Below are 18,463 nucleotides of genomic sequence, written 5' to 3' on the forward strand. Positions count from 1 at the left end.
CTAAGACTTGGGGAGTGTTGGGGGGGGGGAGGGACAAACAAAATGTCTAAGGAGCAATTCTAAAAAAGTGTAGTTGAAAATATATATAACATTAGTTCTGAGAGAATTCCTGTAAATAGGAGCCAGGCACCAAAAACACACATGGCTCCATTATAGCATCCTGTTATTGCAAATCACCCTTAATGAAAAGCTCTGTTGAAGTCTTCACACCTAGTGTGACCCTATGTCATAGTCAGTCAAGTTTACTGCTTATAGCCAAAGGCTGCTGCAATGTAAGTCATTGTCTCATGGCCAAATGAGATGCCCTAGCCTGCTGTTTCCTCCATTAACCAGTATAAAACATATCACTCCCACAGAGCATATCACTCCCACAGAATATATTCTCTCACAAATATATGTTAATCATATATTATTAACCTTATCAATTTGATAACCCATGTTTGGAGCAACTATATAAGTATATAAGCTCTTTTCAGGAATTCTGCAAATTACAATGGGGGGGGAGGGTTCTAACAAGAAAAAGCATACTAGTTACAATCTCCTCCATACTACTTTTCATTGCCTTCCATAGTTCTTGAAAAGGGCAAACAGCCTTGACATTCCTTAGGATCTATTATGTACTATATGTTATGTATCATCTTACCCTGTGCTTTTGTTTAAAAAATGTTTGGGGTACTCTCATTTTCTCAAGAAAATCAGCATTTTATAGTCCAAATAGGGGAAAATACAGTAAATGGACAAAAGTATAAAGATGTTTAGGTGTACGCGTACCCCTGCATCCCCCCCAGAAAAAAGCACTGATTTTACCTGAAAATGAACATGTAAGAGAAATCCAGAGTTGAATTTAGCCACAGATCAGGGGAAACAGTTTCTAGTTAGTTACAGGATGCTAGTAAATTTGACATATGAAAGAAAGCAACCGATACCAGAGATGCAAAACAGAGAAAACGTTGATTCACAAGCATTACTATTTTGGTTGTCCCAAAATGTCTGGAACAGATAAAGGTAAGTTTCTGGTATATTGTTAAGTAAATGAGTGAAGAGTGGGTTGATAGTAATGCACATGCCAAAAATGATGTCTCATTCTTCCAAAGTAAATTCTTGAGAAAAGTTATGCCATTACATCTGCAGCTGACATTTATGTGAAGTTTGAGAGCATTACTATATTTTTATTATTTATACATGCTTTTGCACAGAATCAAAAAAGCAGCCAAACTTCCGCAGTAACTTAACAACCAAATGAGCACTCCAGCTGTGTTTCTCCAGTCCTTCACTTCTGCGTCTTTAAGGTTTACGAAGAAAATAACAAGCCTGCTGCCAGATGGCTACAGAAATAGCAGTAAACCCAAGGGGACCTTTCCAAATAGCTGACATAAAAAAGAATGCAGTACAAGAAGAAAATCATAAAACAAGTGGAGAATAAGCTGCCTTGGGACATATAGTTGCAACGCTAATATGACAAAAATGAGCAAAATAAGCACTGGATTCATTGATCAAGAAAAGTCAAATAAACATGGCTACTTACATGCAGGAGCAAGTTTTGATTTTGCAGCCCAACTCTGAAACTAATGCCAATCAATTTCAAAATTCACTTATTTTTTCTTATTTATTAACTTTTTTAAAAAAAAGTTATAAGGATTTGATGACAATATAGTTATATACAATTATAAATCAAAGCCACTAGTTCTTATGTAGCCAATCTCACACACACTGTAGCCCCCGCCCTAAATCTCCCTCCAACCACACCTTACACAATCTTTAAGCCCAGACTGATGGACCTTTGTCACAGCCAGAAGATGGTAAATCGGCCACTCACACCTTGTATTACAGTGGTACCTTGGGTTAAGTACTTAATTTGTTCCGGAGGTCCATTCTTAACCTGAAACTGTTCTTAACCTGAAGCACTATTTCTGGGTTAGTGGAGTCTGTAACCTGAAGCGTATGTAACCCGAGGTACCACTGTACTGCTAAACCCTCTTTTGCCAATAAGCAGAGACACCTCCCTGCTCCATTCAAAGCATGTGTCTGTCTGTAGTCAGAGACATTACCAAGAACTTGGTAATATGAGTCACTGGGGCTCACAGTGATTACGTACCTCAAATACAAGGAGTATATTTTTACCCTTAAACCCTCAAGTTCAGACTATACTCCAACCCAGAGATAATGTCCTAGTCTACTCACTTCCCATCCAGCCATTCCCCATCTAAACCCCACAGCTGATGCTAAAGTTACAAGCAGAAGTTATTCCCTTCTTCTTTCACCAGGCAAAATTACCTGTGGCAAAGGTAGTTTTCCCAAAGGCTACCACAGTATCAGTAGTTTATTGAGAAAACTACAAATCTGGAGAGCTGAAACAGCAAGGAAATGCTATTCTTGCTGTTTCTTTCCAGCTTGCCACCAGCACCACAGCATTAGCTAGTTGAGTAGGGAGAGAAGAGAGAGTGGCAGAAGAGTGTTCAGTGATATCAGAAATACGCCAAACCATTTCCCAATGGGGGCAGAAAAATATAGCTTCACTTATTTCCAAGTCAATTCATGTGTGATAGGCAGCTTGCCAAGCGCTACAATATCAAAATGGATGTTGGGCTAGATCAGGGGTAGGCAACCTAAGGCCTGTGGGCCGGATGCAGCCCAATCGCCTTCTAAATCTGGCCCACGTACGATCTGGGAATCAGCGTGTTTTTACATGAGTAGAATGTGTCCTTTTATTTAAAATGCATCTCTGGGTTATTTGTGGGGCATAGGAATTCATTCATTTATTTATTTTTTCAAAATATAGTCCAGCCTACCACATTGTCTGAGGGACGGTGGACCGGCCCACGGCTGAGAAAGGTTGCTGACCCCTAAGCTTGATGCATCAATAGTCTGATTCAATAAAAGGAAACACTTTGTAAATGTCAGAATCTTTCACAGCTGTATAACAAGGTTGTTCATAATAAAAGCTTTTCAAATAGAAAGCGCATTTTATCAAATCATCACCACATTATATGCAAAAAGAGGTAACCTAGTCCTTGGATGAGGAAGATCTGGAGAAGCTTGAACAAGAACAAAAATTACCATACAGGGAAAATAATTACGCCAACATTAAACTCCTGAGCTTTTAGGAATCACGGAATGCTATTTCCAATAAGTATCACATTCAAAGTAAATAGCTTTAGTACAGGAAAAATCTTAGTTTCTGTAGCGTTTCCACACAAGAATGAAACATGTAAGGCTGTTAATACCAAATTCACGAAAAGAAAGAAAGTCTGGTGAGGTACACGGGATCTTTTTAAAAAGCAGATTGCATGAATTTTACTCCTCTTTACTCTGCACAGTTTCAACAGTATGCCCATGATGGTTAATTTCATGAAGACAATGTATTAAGCAAAGCAGTAAAGTATGAGCAAGTGGCACGTTCCCCAGTCATACACATAATGAAAACATGTCCAGACACATGCCAGGATTTCAAAACATTCATGCACCAATGATGTATATCATGTTTCTCACAAACATAATACGGTCCATAATTCAAGGAGGCAATGCAGTCTTCTCCAGACTACCTGCTTATTAAACATTCATTCTGACTTGCTAGCAGGGAGGTCCGACAAGTTTTATCCCACACTTTCCATTGCATTTCCTCATCACATTTCTTATCACAAGGATATGATTTTTTCTGGATGTCAATTTATTGCACAAGACCTCCCAATCAAATACAGTGGTACCCTGGTCTACGAACAGCCTAGTTAACGAACTACTTGGAATACAAACACTTCTAACCTGGAAATGAGGGCTGGGGAGAGGCAGTGACATTCCTGTTCAGCACGGCCTTCCCTCGCTCAGCACCAGGAAGCGGAGAAGGGGGCTGTTGATGCTGCAGGGGGCCATTGATGCTTCCGGGTTAGAAGAAAGAGAGAGAAAGAGAGAGGAACAAGAGATGCCAGCTGCCATGCGCCAAAGCGCAGTTTGGAGACCCCTGTTGGGACTTGGGAGAGGGATATGCGGCGGCAAGGGTGTTTATCCGGGCAAGGGGGGGGCCGTCACTTGCTCTTAGGATCCTGTGGTGGATAGAGATGGGAGGGTGCAGGGAGGGGAGTCCATGGCGGCGAGCCCAATCCAGGTTGAATTTCCTTTCACTTTGCGCTTGCCTCCCTCCCCAAGGAGTGGAGATTATCGGTGCGCCTTCGGCCTCCTTCTCCCCTGAGGTGCGCTGCCTTTGGGGACCTCCTCACAAGTCGGCCCGGCAGCTCCACCGAAAGCACTGTTGCCGACACGGACCAGCAGCGGCTCCCCAGGGCTTTGGGTAAGGAAGAGGCTCCCTCTTCCACCCCCACAGCCCTTCCTGAGGTGCCGTCCTCCAGAACAAGATGCCAGTCCTCAAGGATCTGGGCTAAAGGTGGAAGCAGAGATGGGGGGCATTGATGCTGAGACGCTGGTGGCAGAGGGGCCCAGAGCCAGGGAGCAGCAGCGACATTCCTGCTCGGCATGGCCTTTCCTCGCCCAGCACCAAGAAGCCACCACCATCGCTGTAGCATCCACCAGCCCCTTCTCCGCTTCCTGGTCTGGAATGGTCCAGCAATGGTCTAGAAGCTTCCTGAATTTGGTCTGGAAGCTTCCTGAACTTTAGCAAAAGGAAACTAATTTATACTGAAGTGCTGAAACTGTAGCCTTATCACAAGATGCTTCAAACACAACCACCTGAATTCCAAAGTTGTCCTTTTAGCCCCATGCTTGGGGCAGGAAGAGTTGATAACAGCTGCAAACCTTTACATGAAAAACTGCTGTGTGCACACCTGTGTTTCTTACAACAAACACACACACACCAAGAAACTGCAGCCTAATTAGGGTTCCCAGGCACTCTTAGTTAAAGATGCACATATGTTCTCTACATTTTATGCATTTGCTGTTGGAAACACTAGCGCAACACTACTGCAACTCCTATCTGCAGCACAAATGTTGCCATATGATGCAAAAAGGCTTCACTTGGCATGAACACAAGAGTTTCCATTTTGAGGACTGCAGGAGAAACATGAGTTAAAATGACCTCCAGCTCAATCCTTTTTTTAAACATTAGCTGAATCAGGCTTTAGATCGTCCCCTAGGATTTTGGAATGCTGTGGTTTTACCTTCTGCTCCACTTAAGCTGCTCCGATTGCTTTGTTGCCTTTACTGCTAGCCACGCTGCAAACCTCTAAGTACAGCAGGAGTACACATTTCCAACAAATAAAAATACAGTGGTAACTCGGGTTACATATGCTTCAGGTTACAGACTCCACTAACCCAGAAATAGTACCTCAGGTTAAGAACTTTGCTTCAGGTTGAGAACAGAAATCGTGCTCCGGCGGTGCAGTGGCAGCAGGAGGCCCCATTAGCTAAAATGGTGCTTTAGCTTAAGAACAGTTTCAGGTTAAGAACGGACCTCCAGAACGAATTAAGTTCTTAAACAGAGGTACCACTGTATACGCCGACGAGCTTCTCTTTGGCCGACAGTACCTTATTCTTTTCTCCCTTCCTACAGAAATAGACGCAGGTACTACAACTGGCCCTCCCCATACCCAGAGGGTACCCCAGACTTTACTCTCAAGGACTATCCCGTCCCGCCCCTATCATTCAGTCTCTCCCCTCCCCCCTCATGCCAACATGCACTTAAACACGACGCAGACACAACCTTAGCGACAGTTACTTTCCACTAGGAAGGCGCCCAGCCCAAGATAGTCTCTGAACCTCTTAAGCGCGAGTCCTCCCTGGAAGAAAATGCAGAAGCCGCCGCAGGTGAAAAACCGGCCGGCCGACCACCCTCCCTCACCTGCGTGCGCGGCGCTCCCGGCCCCGGGTCAGGCGGTCCGACAGCCGGCCGAACAGAGCGGCCAAGGCAGGTCTCCCCCGGGGCAAATAATCTAGCAGCCGCCGCCATAGCACGGGAGCCTCAGCCACCACAGCCGCCGCCATGGAAACCCGACTGCTTCCGCTTCCGGGTGAGCGGGCTCCGCAGATCCTCCACCACTTCCGCTTCCTGCCATAGAGATGGGAGGCCGCTTCCTGTCTACGAAAGTCCACCGCCGTTGCCAAGGGGACGTGGGGAGGCGCCACTTTCCCCCTGGCACCTGAGGGCAGATAGGGTGGGATTTTAGGAAAAATGCAGACTAGGAAGGTCTCAAGACCACCCCCCTCGGCGCTCTTCCGCTTTGTAGTGCACAACTCCCGCCGCCGTGGTTTTGTTCTCAAAGCTACGGAATAAAGCGGGGTAATAATAACAATAATTCTAGGTGGTGTTTATCCAAAGGCTGCAGTCCTGTGCTGGCTAACGTGAGAGCAAGGGCTACTAAGTCCCACTGAACTTAGTAGACCTCGCCTCCGATAAAGTGTGCTGTATGTGTATACGCTTGCAAATTTTCCCTACTCCCCGAGTACACGAGATTTCAATAATCCCTGTAATTTAAAGTCCTCGTGCGAGCGCTGTATTCACCAGGCGCCTGAATTGGAACCCTTGTTCAGCGACCACTGTCTTCCCTGACCGCAAAGCTCACGAGATATATCATGCCTTCCGCCCTCCTGCAAGCAGCTGCTGCAGTCTTCTGTGCATCCCCACATCACATGTGAATTTATCCGCAGAAAACAGGATAAATGGACAGGAGTCTTTTGCAACATGTAACAAACTAAAAAAAAAGTTCACCAAACTCATGCTCGTCAGACATGGAAGTTTGCTCAGCTGGCTTCATCAGTTTCAAAAGTGTTTCTTCCTGCTGCTTTGTTTCTAAAAAAATTGTAAAAGAATTTCCAGCTGGCTGTTGAAATGTTTATTAGTTTGTATTATATTATGCTTTGACGGTGTATTTATATACAGTAATACTGCACAGTTTGCTTTCTTTGGGGTTTTATTTATTTTCGCGGTTATCTGAAATACTTTATATGAGCCTGGGTGGGCTTTAAAATCTTCTCTGGAGGCCTTTCTTTCAGTCCTGCCACCTACGTAGGTACATTTGGTGATGACAAAAAGGCCTTCCTGGTGGCTGTTCACGGACTGTGGAACTCCCTTCCACAGGACACTGGGCTGGTCCCCTTTCTGCTTTTTTTTCACCAACAGGCAGACCTGTTCCAGCAGGCCTTTGGCCATTAACTGGCCGTAGTGACAGGGTCTTCGAAGGGTGGGTGGTGGTGTTTTGTGTGTGCACATGTGCACTTTTTAATGGTTTTTGAGTGTTTTTACTGCTGTTTTTAATAGTGATAGTTCTTTATTTTTATATTTGTGTATTTTTAGTTGTATGTTTTCATTTATGCTGTGACCTACCTCTGGTCCTGCACTGGAAGAAAGACAGGTTATCATTAAAAAAAAAATACTGGTTATGCTTTGTGTATTTTCCTTGTATTTTTGTTCCTTTCTGCAGATGTAAAAACTAACATACTTGTTCTAACATGTTCTGACTACTATTCATGTGCATTAGAAAAAAGAAACCAAAGTCAAGCAGTTTTCTGATCACATGTATGACCCGATCCTGTACATTTGGTCATTCCCACCGAATTCCGTTGAGCTTACTCCCAAGTAACTGTGCATAGCATCACCACCTTAAAAGAGCAGTTTGTGTGTTGTGTCTTTAAAAGTATGTGCATGCTTCCAAATGTTAGACAGAATTAATAGAACTGAAAGTAATGGAGGGAGGATTACTCAATAGCAAATAATTAGGTTCAGGTCAGGACAGGTTGGTATTAAATGCTAGGAGTGAAATCAGGGTAGGATTATTGTATCACAGTCCAGAAAACCTACCTGTTTCTAAAGGAAATGGAGCCTGTTAGACACAGGCAGAATCTCTGGGTACAGCTGCCATTGTTTTGGACTATGCTGTAGCTGCCGTTTTCACAGTAATTTAAGCTAATCTGCTGCTGCCACAGTTCTGTTAAGGGGTAGAAGCAAACTAAGCCATTTTCCCCTTGTTGATTTGGCAAATCCAGTGAAGTGATAATAGCATAGAGAAGATGCATTTTGAAGGAAACGGTAACAAGGGCCCTTCTGCAGGTTTCTGATACTTTGTCTTGCTAGTTATTCAAATGTGTAATACCCTCACTAGAACTTATATTGTTTGCCTTCCCTTGATGAAATTCTATATGAACCACCCTGACATCTACAGATGAAGGGCAGTACACACATTTAATAAATAATAATAAAATACGTCAGGAGTAAGAAACCTTTACTTCCTATCAGCCTTGACTATTGGCTACGCCAGCTGGGGTTGATGAAAAACATAGTTCAGCAACATCTGGAAGGCCAAAGGTTTGCCACCCCTGCTATAGAGACTACATTGTAAATCAAGCGACTTGCTTTTTCATAATTAGTTTGCTTACCAGAAAAAATTCCTGCTGTAATCAGATAGTCTTCAGCGTGTAAATGTAACTCAATAGGTTCTTGCCAGAAGAGCAATATCCTAAGATAAGCAGTGCATACTAGCAGTGCTAGATGCTAAGATGAACAATGGTGCACTACAAGAAACAATGTAAGGAAGTTGTGGTCAAGATACAACATTTTTCCCAGCACAATGTATTCAGTGCAAGAGAAGCCAGGGGGGAAATGGGGGAGTCTCAATGGAACTTCACCTGTTAGTGCTACCAAATAAGGAAACACTTAAGTTGCCTTGGGAATAGGCTAAAACTAATTAATATTCTTGCATAACCAAAAGTCACTCTAACCCTATGCATGCTTCCTAAAATGTTAAGTTCCATTGTGTCAAGAGTGAGCTCAGGATCACCATATAGAATTACATGTGTGAGATGGAAAAATGATTGCTTAACTCCATATAAGGGCACAGTGAAATATTTTTGTACTTCATGGCAGCTTGAATTTCTATTTATCTTGAAAAAGGTTCAGTAGTTATTTACAGAACCCCAGCTGCCTTCCCAGCATAAAGCAACAGAAAACCTTTTACTTTCAGAAAGGGAGGGGGTTTCATCCACAGTGCCTGGCAACTATATTTGCAATGTACTTATCTCCAAATAACTTCTCAAATAAATTAGGGGAGCAGGGAATTTTCTTAGAGCACAAGTCAAGGCGCTGAAACCAGATCTTGCTCCACTCGCCACACTCAGCTTCTGAACTCATTGCTATGGTGTCTGTGCCTCCTGTTTGATCCAAGAAAGACAGGAAATCCTGCCTTAGGGCTGTACTGGCCAGAATGTCTGTGATTCACCCCTAAGGCAAAACCATCAAAAATAATTGTCTGAAAGACATGCCATTCCCAGATGCTCTTGGCTTCTCAAAAGATCTGAGATCTCTGTCTAGTGTATGCCCATGGGCATTTGACCAAAACCAATGGCATTCATTTTAAAAGATCACAGCACAGTTGAACTTCTTGTATTTTTCCCATTGTGGCTTCCACATCTGGCAGCTGCTGGGCACTAAAATACAGTGAGGGGAGCTCTTTCCACAGTGGCCTTGTGGCTGTTGCAGGCAACAAACTGAACCACTAAGGACTGTGCAAGAGAGTTCATTCTATTTCTCCAGAGTATTGTTGCAGTCCTCCCCAATTTCTGAGCAGTGCAAGATTCCAGGGGGTCCAGGCACTTACCCAGAGTTCAGTTTCCTTGAAATGAGGGGCAGAGGAGGCTGTGGTACCTTTAGGATATATGATTTATTTATTTATACAATGGTACCTTGGTAGTCAAGCGGCTTGGCTCCTGAACAAATCAGCTCCCAAACGCTGCAAACCCGGAAATGAGTGTTCTGGTATGCGGATGTTTTTCAGAAGCCAAATATCCGACGTGGCTTCCCCAACTTCCAATTCAGTGCAGGAAGCTCCTGCAGCCAATCGGAAGCCGCACCTTGGTTTTTGAACCATTTCAGGAGTTGAACGGACTCCCGGAATGGATTAAGTTCGACAACCAAGGTACCACTGTATATACAACCTGAGCCTGTGATGGAGGGGCTCACAGCATTAACACCCAAAGAGGTATTGGAGGCATTGCTTCTCCCATAGCCACATCCTTGGATTTCAGCGGAAATCAAGCATGACTCTCACTCTCTGCTTGCTTCTAGCCCAGCTCTTACACACAACTCTACTCTGGCTGTTTTCCTCCTCACCACAAGCCAGGTGGCCCATTTGCTCTCTAGCATAGAGCAGTTTCCTTTGTCAGATTTAAGGACCGCTTGGGTGATACTTGGGCCTTGCCTGGCTAATTCAACTATTATTATCATTATCATTGTCATTATTATAATTTGTTTACTGCACTTCATCCGTAGATCTCAGGACAATTCACAGCATAAAAATACAATATAAAAACACAAAATACATAAGAAAAACAATATGATCCTCTGTCAGGGAACTGACCTCAGAGGGAAAGGAGGTGATAGGGCTCCCAGAGACTGGGAGAGACTCAACAGCCAAAGCAGGGACCAGCAGGGGGAGCGCGGGGTCTCTGGAGGAGGATCTCAGGGATACTGAGAGAGATGCAGCAGCGCAGGCAGGAAGCAGGGGGGAGAAAGGGGTGAGAGACACGTCCAGTGAAAATAGTGGGGAGGTGTCAGAAGCAATTGCAGGGAGACCCATGCTTCGTCGGAAGCTGTCACGTCGTGAGTCCAGGAGACGTGTTTCCGTTAAGGAACTTCTTTGTTGGAGGCGTTTCCGCAAACAGCCACTGTCGGACTCTAACAGTGACTAGAGCAGACATGTCTGAGGAGCTCTGTCACACACAGAGGTTTGTGGGGCCGCACAAACTCTGAAGGGGCACCATTTTAAGCACAAGCAGCTAATCATCCCCTAATAGCAGTCCGACAGTCTCTGTACGCTGCCTGTGCAGGAGAAAGCATCATGAGCGACCCAGCCGGAGCAGGGGGAGGAGCTGATCCAAGCTTGGAAGAAAGATGCCGAGCATTGGAGGTCCAACTGGCGCTGCAGACGGCGAGGCTCGAGGAGAGGAGGGCTCAAGATGCAGACAAGAAGGGGAGAACCACTCAGTTCCCCAGAAAGGTACCAGGATTGGTGCAGAAGTTTGGGGGGGACCCCAAGGATTACCATGCCTTTAGGACTGAAATGCAATATGCCCTGAATGTCCAGTTTGATGAGTTCCCTGATGAGGAATCTCGAGTTGCTTTTGTAATTGGGCATCTTGAGAAGGGCGCGCGAGACTGGGTTCGACCCCTGATGGCAACGCACAACGATATCCTAAAGGACACTATGAAATTTTTTCGTGCAATGGATATCATGTTTTCCAGCGACGTTGAGGAAGGGGCGGTGCGCAGACAGTTAATGGCTTGCAAGCAGGGAAGCAGATCTGTCCGTGAGTACGGGACTGAATTTACCATGCTGATTCACAGATTGGGGTGGGATTTATCGGCAGCACCCATTCAGATGCTATTTGAAGAAGGTCTTTCTTCAGCTGTGAAAGACGAGCTGGCCAGGAGCCCCAGGGCGGTGTCTATGGATCAGCTGACCAAATCTGCGCTGACCATTGGAGCGCGCCAGGAGGCAAGAGCCTTGGAGAGGCGGGAAGGGAGAGGGGAACGTTGGAAGGAGTTACGCATTCCAGACATTCCTGAGCCAGCTTTCCCGCCGGCAGAGCCGATGGAAATCGGAACAGCCCGCGCGCGCGCAGTTTCAAAGCCCAGTGAGGGGGCGAAGAAGGAGGGAAAGGGAGCCCGGAAATGCTATCTCTGCCAACAGCCAGGCCACTTTGCCAGAGTCTGCCCCCAGAGGAAGGAATGGCAAGGGATGGTGGGAACTGTTGAGGGGGAAGAGCAGGGAGAAACGGAGCAGGTAAAAGCCAACGCCTGGTTGCCATCAGGGCACTGCAGCCAGGCCAAAGAGCAGTGAAAGTGCCCCTTCCCCAAGTGCCAGTGCCAGAAGCTCCTCGACCGGCTCTAGTGATTGAAGTGTCGCTAGAGCTGCAAAATGGACACCCCCTAAAAATAAAGGCACTGTTGGACTCAGGCAGCTCCTGCAATTTTATGAGCAAGGAGTTTGCTGCTGAACACCAGATACAGACTATCCCTTTAAGCAACCCCCTGCAGGTGACCACGATCGATGGCAGGGAACTGTTGGGAGGAGGAGTCAGCTTGCAGACCATCCCAATGATAATGAGGGTGGCAAGGCACACAGAACTGATAGCGTTTAATGTGGCCACCTTGGGAGGTGCTCCCATTATTTTGGGAATGAGCTGGCTAGCCCTACATGATCCGCTGGTGGGCTGGCATCAAAGAGTGGTTTCCTTCGGTTCCGCACATTGCTTAGAACACTGCAGGGGGGAAAAGGGGTCAGCAGGGGCCCAAGCCACCCTGGCAGGGACTGAAGTAGTGGAGAAGGGGAAGGTGCCACCACAGTATGCTGATCTCAGCGACGTGTTCAGCGAGAAGGAAGCTGACCAACTACCTCCGCATAGACCCTTTGATTGCCAGATCAATTTACTCCCTGGAGCACAGCTTCCTGTAGGCAAGTTGTATGCCATGTCAGACAGGGAAATGCAGGAGTTGCGAGCGTTCATTGACAAGAACCTGAAGAGGGGCTTCATCAGAGAGTCCAAGGCAGCGGGGGGTAGCCCAGTGTTTTTTGTGGACAAAAAAAACACGGACAAGCCGAGGCTGGTATGTGACTTTCGGGCCCTAAATGCAGTGACAGAGCCGGCGGCTTTTCCTATGCCCAGGATTGATGATATTTTGACCAGGGTGCGGAAGGGAAAGATTTTTACAAAGCTGGACCTAAGGGGGGCGTACAACCTGATACGTATAAGGAAAGGGGATGAATGGAAGACCACCATGTTCACCCCTTTGGGGGCATTTGAATACTTAGTTATGCCTTTTGGATTACAAACAGGCTCCGCGTGTTTTCAAGCTTTCATGAACCACGTACTGGGGCCTTTGCTCTACAAGAATTGCGTGGCCTTCTTAGATGACGTGTTGGTGTATTCGGAGAATGAGGAGCAACATGTGAGAGACGTCAGAGAAGTGTTGAGCAGGCTGCAAGCCAACCGACTGTGGGTGAAACTGGAGAAGTGTCAGTTTCATACCAAGGAGGTGGAATTCCTGGGGTACCGCTTGTCAGACAAAGGGTTGGCCATGGACCCCGGCAAGGTTCAAGCGGTGCTGGAATGGAAAACACCCAAGACCAAGAAGGATGTGCAGAGGTTCCTAGGGTTTGGAAACTTTTATCGTAAGTTCATCCGCAACTTCGCCCACCTGACGGCGCCCATCACGGACTGTCTCAGCAGCAAAAAGAAGTTTGTTTGGACGGGGGAGGCGGAGCGAGCGTTTGAGGAACTGAAAAGGGCCTTCGCCTCTGGCGAACAACTTCTACATGTGGATTTACAAAAAAAGCTGAGGGTCGAAACAGACGCGTCGGACCGAGCCATAGGGGCGGTGCTTCTTCTGCAGCCGGGGAAGGAGGGGTCGGAGTGGCGACCGTGTGCCTTCTTTTCGCGGAAGCTGAACAAGTCTGAGAGGAACTACACGGTGTACGACCGGGAACTTCTTGCAATTTATGAGGCCTTCCGGAGATGGAGGCACCTACTAATTGGTGCACAACAGAAGGTGCAAGTGTGCACGGACCATAAGAATCTAGAGTATTGGAGAACTGCGCGAGTGCTCAACCAACGGCAGTTGAGATGGGCCCAGGAGTTCTCCAAATTTAACTTTGAGATTTGTTACGTACCAGGCCCGGAGAACGTTAGGGCGGACGCTCTCTCACGCAAACCTGAATATTTGGAGGGAGAGGGTGTACCCGAAGAGACCCATGTCATTCCCGAGGACCGCTGGGTGTGTGGGGCGGCATTGGTGGGGCAAAGGGAACTGGTAGAGGGAACGGGGCAGGATGTATACGCCCAGGACAAACTCAGGAGTCTTAGGAGGGAGGGAGACAAACCCGGGGGTTTTGAGGAGAGAAATGGGGCGTTGTACTACAAGGGAGCGTTATACATACCTGAAGGGGAATTGAGGGAAAAGGTACTCAAGCAACTGCACGATAACCCCACAGCAGGGCATTTTGGGCAACACAAAACCATGTGGCTGGTTACCAGGGAATTCTGGTGGCCCAAGGTCAGGGAAGATGTGCGTGAATATGTGAGAGGGTGTGACCGTTGCCAACGAGCCAAGGGGGAGAGGCGGGCACCGGCAGGTTTATTAGAACCACTACCCACGCCGGAAAGACCGTGGGAGGCAGTGGCAATAGATTTTATGACTGATCTGCCCAGGTCCAAAGGGAAAACAGCCATTATGGTGGTGGTAGATCTGTTAACCAAGATGGCACACTTTATAGCCTGCTCACATGCGGTCACAGCAGAAGAAACCGCCAAATTGTTTGTGGAAAATGTGTTTAGGTTGCATGGCGCCCCCTTGAGGGTGGTTTCGGACCGAGGGAAACAATTTACTTCCAGGTTCTGGAGGAAGCTCATGAGCTTACTGCATGTAGAGGTTAATTTCTCTACTGCCCGTCATCCAGAAACCAACGGGCAGGCGGAAAGAGCTAATGGTGTCCTCCAGCAATATTTGAGGTGTTATGTTAATGACAGAGAGAATGATTGGGTGGAGAAGCTGGCGTTGGCAGAATTTGCTTACAACAATGCAGAGAACGTGTCCACGGGAATGAGCCCTTTTTTGGCCAATCACGGGTGTCATCCCCGAGCCTTCCCAGGGGGGGAGGGGGAGAACTGGAGCGTTCCAGCAGCAGAACAGTTCGTTGAAGAAATGGAAGCGATCCATCGCCAACTCCAACTTAATTTAAACCGGGCGAAGGAGGAATATAAGAGGCAGGCAGACAAAACCAGAAGGGAAGGGGAAAGCCTTAGGGTGGGAGACCAGGTGTGGCTGTCCACCCAAGGGTTACCATTTAAAGGAGGTTGTAAGAAGTTAAGACCCAAAAGACTGGGCCCATTTGAAGTCACGCAACAGGTCAACCCAGTGGCTTTCAGACTCCGGTTACCGAACCACATGAAGTTGCACCCAGTGTTCCACAGATCGTTGCTGTCACCGTATATAGGGGACAGAGAGGGGAGGGTCAATAGGGGACCAGCGATGGAGGAAAAAGAACACAGCTACCATGCAGCGGAGATCCTAGATTCCAGGTGGAAAGGAGAGCAAGTAGAGTATTTGGTAATGTGGGAAGGGGAACCGGAGTCGGAAAACACCTGGGTCAGGGCAGAGGATGTAGATGACGAGGTTCTAATTGAAACTTTTCATCAGAGATTCCCTCGAAAACCCCAGCCAGTGGCGAGGTTCCGGAGGGAATACTTCGCCACCACAGACGAAGAAGAGGAGTTGGAGGGGTTCTCTGATTCCGAGGTGGAGGAGGATTCAGCGAGTCGGAACAAAGACCGATGGAGGGAGATGTTCGAGACGTCGGAAGATGAAGAGGATTCGTTTCGGGGTTTCAGCTCCTCACCGCCCAGAGGAGAGGGAGGGGGCGGGGGGGAAGGGGGCCCTGGAGGGGAGGTGGATGTCAGGGAACTGACCTCAGAGGGAAAGGAGGTGATAGGGCTCCCAGAGACTGGGAGAGACTCAACAGCCAAAGCAGGGACCAGCAGGGGGAGCGCGGGGTCTCTGGAGGAGGATCTCAGGGATACTGAGAGAGATGCAGCAGCGCAGGCAGGAAGCAGGGGGGAGAAAGGGGTGAGAGACACGTCCAGTGAAAATAGTGGGGAGGTGTCAGAAGCAATTGCAGGGAGACCCATGCTTCGTCGGAAGCTGTCACGTCGTGAGTCCAGGAGACGTGTTTCCGTTAAGGAACTTCTTTGTTGGAGGCGTTTCCGCAAACAGCCACTGTCGGACTCTAACAGTGACTAGAGCAGACATGTCTGAGGAGCTCTGTCACACACAGAGGTTTGTGGGGCCGCACAAACTCTGAAGGGGCACCATTTTAAGCACAAGCAGCTAATCATCCCCTAATATCCTCCATTAGATTTTAACCCTTGCAGGAGGCAGTTAGTAAAAGAAACTCAGGCATCATACAACCTAATGGGCTCCCAAAAATCACAACAGTATTTTAAAAGCTAGGGCCTTTCCTTCGTACACCGCAATCTGAAGTCAGTAGGATTTACTTGCTTAGGATTTCCCTATCAGACTTGTGATCCTCAAATGGTTTATTAAACCAATACAATTATTCTCGGTTAACTTTCTTTAAAAGAAGGAATCTCGGCCCCATATAGGACTATAAAGAGACAAGACCATGTATTTAGCTTAATAAGTAACTTGACCAAAAGATTTCTTTAGATAAAAGATAAATAACCAGCTTAACTCTCTCTCAGATGTGGCAAGAGGTTAACTAAAGGGAAAGCAAAGGTTAATAACCTGTTTTCCCCAGGCAACATACATGTGCTTCAGGTCTATTCTGTCATAGGGCCAGTCAATTATGAAACCAGGCGAGACTCCCTCTTGGCATAGCCCAGATCAAATAGTTGGGGATTTGAGATCTGGGGTGTTCGGTCGCTGTACCTTTCATGTTGTGGCATATTTTGCATGCTGCTGGTGTGTAAGATTAAGTGCTTTGTTGCAAGGGAGGTCAAATCAATTGATTAAAGTAGGTCATTTTAGCCTTAAAACTGTTGATTTGATTGATATTGGGGGAAATTCAATGTCACTGCAAGGTCTGATAAGTAACAGACCAGCAACCATGTCAGCATACCTACAAACCTATGACTTGTCCTCTGAAGATGTAACAAGTCCTTTGCATTCAACCAATTTGTATTGGATGGGGGGCGGGGGGGTGTTGTGGGTCTTTTTGAAAGATTTGATCAGCCTTGAATATGAAGAGCATTGAAATGCAATATGCTCTTTCACACCCTTCCTGAGAAATTGTCAGGAGATAAAAAGGTTTCCAACACCAATACAAAGCAAGCAGCCAACCATGTGAGATTGAATGATAGCACTTGTAACCCAATATTCAAAGACAATGAGCTCCATGTAGACACAGCAAAGGTGATCAGCACTGGCAATTGGCAGGGCAATGCTATACTCCAGTTATATAAGCATCAGCAAACTTTTTCAGCAGGGGGCCGATCCACTGTCCCTCTGACCTTGTGGGCGGCAGGACTATATTTTGAAAGGGGGAAAAAAGAACGAATTTCTATGCCCCACAAATAACCCAGAGATGCATTTTAATTAAAGCACACATTCCACTCATGTAAAAACATGCTGATTCCTGGACCATCCACAGGCCTGATTTAGAAGGCGATTGGGCCGGATCTGGCCCCCGGGCCTTAGTTTGCCTAGACCACCTATTTGTTAAAAATAAAGGATTAGGACACAATCCTGCACCACTGAGTCCAATTGATTTGAATGGGGAGATTTAAGCACATGCCTTAAAGCAATCATACCTTTAAAAAGTGTTTAACTTCAGCCATTGTGCATGCCATTCCGATTTCACTGTGGTTTTTAAGGTGCCACTTTCTCTGAAAATATTGAAATGAAGATTATCTGTAACCCTGCATTCTTTTCATATTTCTCCAAAGAATTGCTGCAAATCACATCTGCAAATGTGGCCGTTGCATTTTCTTTGCTCTTCATTTTCATCAAAGCTATCGCCCCCTATTTGTCCTTTGGGTATTCCTTTGGTTCCACCTGCAGAATCTACCCAAGCCCCCACCCCCGCTTCATCTGCCTGACAGCAAGAACCTGAGAACAATCTGAGTCCTTTGCAGAGCTAAATGGAGTATCAGCCTGTGTGGAATTTTATTTCTGTGCTTTTAACAGTAAATTGTCTGAAGTCTCCTTCTGCAGGACATGAGTCTTGCCCAACAGAGACTGACTCAATTCTGGTTCCCCAGGGGCTGACTGTGTAAATTTTCTAATAAACATACTGGTTTCCAAACCTCCGCAAGTCTGGCTGAGTTTTTGGAAGAGGAACTTATTCCTGCCACAAAGCTAGCAGCTTTGTTTGCCTCTTGCCTGCCACTTTGGATCCTCAAGCGCGGGGAGATGTGCAACTCTTCTTAACACGGCTACAGAAGCGATCTCAGCAAACTGTGGCATGGCTGATTGCTAAAATGTGCTCCAAATTAGAGTCTTGTCTTGCTTTGTTTTCCCGCACTTACTTCTCTTTGGCTGTAGGGAGTAATGGGACAAGAAACCTCGTTCAGGCAGCTTCACTACTCAGTGTCTGACCAAATTCACTAGGCCATCAGATCTATCCAGGACAAACACCACAGCAGTAGTCCATGTGCTTAACCTGTGATTTTTGAGCAATGGCTCTTTAGCTGCCTGATCCAACATAACATTGAATTAGCAATCTATACCTGCAAACCCAACTCAGACCCTCCTTCCATCGTGCCAATGATACCCAGTTCAAAAGCATGTATTTTCTGACACTGAAGACACCTCCTCTTTCCATATTTACATAAACCAATCCTCCTAGCTCTGCCAGTTACATCTTCTTCAGCCCTGAGTTGTTCCAAGGTCTGGAATATTATACAATAACAGTGTGCCTGATGAAATAAGGTGTAGCTTCCAAACATTGTTGCCTTAATAAATGTATTAGTGTTTAAGTTGCCACAGGACTCTTGGGTTGCTAGAATCCAATTC

The 18,463-nt window shown here is 46.4% G+C and overlaps 1 protein-coding gene across 3 annotated transcripts in view; it reads right to left on the minus strand.

The window, feature by feature from the left end:
• Positions 1-18,463, minus strand: part of PGS1 (phosphatidylglycerophosphate synthase 1) — a 136,970-nt gene that overhangs the window by 31,408 nt on the left and 87,099 nt on the right. The window contains exon 1 of one of the 3 annotated variants that reach the window (XM_082213343.1): positions 5,786-5,955. The exons of 1 other annotated variant lie outside the window; for it this stretch is intronic. In XM_082213343.1, coding sequence (XP_082069469.1) covers positions 5,786-5,928 — 143 coding nt within the window. In that variant the 5' untranslated portion in view covers positions 5,929-5,955. Of the gene's footprint in view, positions 1-5,785; positions 5,956-18,463 lie in introns of those variants that run through there. One more of the 3 variants, XM_082213342.1, reaches the window with a different exon arrangement.

The sequence above is a fragment of the Podarcis vaucheri genome, assembly GCF_965113315.1.
Source record: "Podarcis vaucheri genome assembly, chromosome: 2".
In the NCBI taxonomy this organism is placed as follows: domain Eukaryota; kingdom Metazoa; phylum Chordata; class Lepidosauria; order Squamata; family Lacertidae; genus Podarcis; species Podarcis vaucheri.